The sequence below is a fragment of the Sinocyclocheilus grahami genome, unplaced genomic scaffold (assembly GCF_001515645.1).
Source record: "Sinocyclocheilus grahami isolate Dianchi unplaced genomic scaffold, SAMN03320097.WGS_v1.1 scaffold10769.1, whole genome shotgun sequence".
NCBI lineage: Eukaryota > Metazoa > Chordata > Actinopteri > Cypriniformes > Cyprinidae > Sinocyclocheilus > Sinocyclocheilus grahami.
Window position 1 is genome coordinate 1 of NW_015513433.1, and position 985 is coordinate 985.

At 34.3% G+C, this 985-nt stretch overlaps 1 protein-coding gene across 1 annotated transcript in view; it reads right to left on the minus strand.

The window, feature by feature from the left end:
* Positions 1 to 546: 546 nt before the first annotated feature.
* The window catches only part of LOC107578536 (G patch domain-containing protein 11-like), a gene marked incomplete at its 5' end in the record, with an annotated part of 6,380 nt that continues 5,941 nt past the window's right edge, over positions 547 to 985 (minus strand). The window contains 2 exons of the mRNA XM_016264483.1: positions 547 to 715; positions 794 to 965. Coding sequence (XP_016119969.1) covers positions 657 to 715; positions 794 to 965 — 231 coding nt within the window. The remainder of the gene's footprint in view (positions 716 to 793; positions 966 to 985) is intronic.

Sequence of the window (985 nt, forward strand, 5' to 3'; positions counted from 1 at the left end):
CTTTCATTTCTTCCTATCATTCATTTAGATCGATTAGTTTCGATTTCCGGAATCCGACGTCATCGCTAAACATTTGGATTGACCAATCAGAAGTCACGCGTGTTGATAAGCCCCGCCCACCTGAAATAAACCTCCGTTTTTAAGCGCAGGAGAAATATATTTTCAGTTATTAGACTCAGAAATAAATAACCAGGTATGATATAAATACGAATTTATGACATTTGGTGGCATTTTCCTTCTGTAAATATGAAATTTGGAACAAAATATCAATTAAATTAAATTAATGCTTAAAACTATACTATTAAAAATCAAATATACTATAATAAACCACAGACAAATCTTAATACCTACAAGTATTATGTACACAACCACTGTTTCAGGCTAACTGGAGAACGTAATTAATCATTGTTAATCTACAAATAAGAGACTCGTATTAATCTACAATTAATTAATTAATAAAAAGTAATGAAATTATAGAGATTTAGGTTGAGATTCAGCTACGCAGATGTGATGCATCACGGTCAATACTGATATAAAACATCATAATCAAAACATCAATGCAGCATTTAATGAACGGATAAATTTCAAACACAGCTACGCAAAACAAACGTCGAAAGCAAATTAAAAACAAGCGTTCCGGATTATTCCAGGTTGCTCTAGTCGTCATGGTCTGCTGCCGTGTCTCCAGGACAGTTCGAGCTCAAATCCTCCTCATCTGTCGGATGAGAACATTTTAGTTGATTTATAATTTATGCATCTGCTCAAACAGTTATTATACGTTAAGACTTCTTACCATTATATGCCGTCCCACACCATATGCAGTAAAAATGAGCTGCTCGCAGATACGAGGTGAGAAACTGCAGCTTGTCTAAAGGCTGAAGAACAGACAACGGCGCTTCAGAATAATAATACAAATAAAGTTTAATCATTTTAATACACAGAGGCACACATAAGGCACGTCCCATAAATAAAGTAGTACAGTATA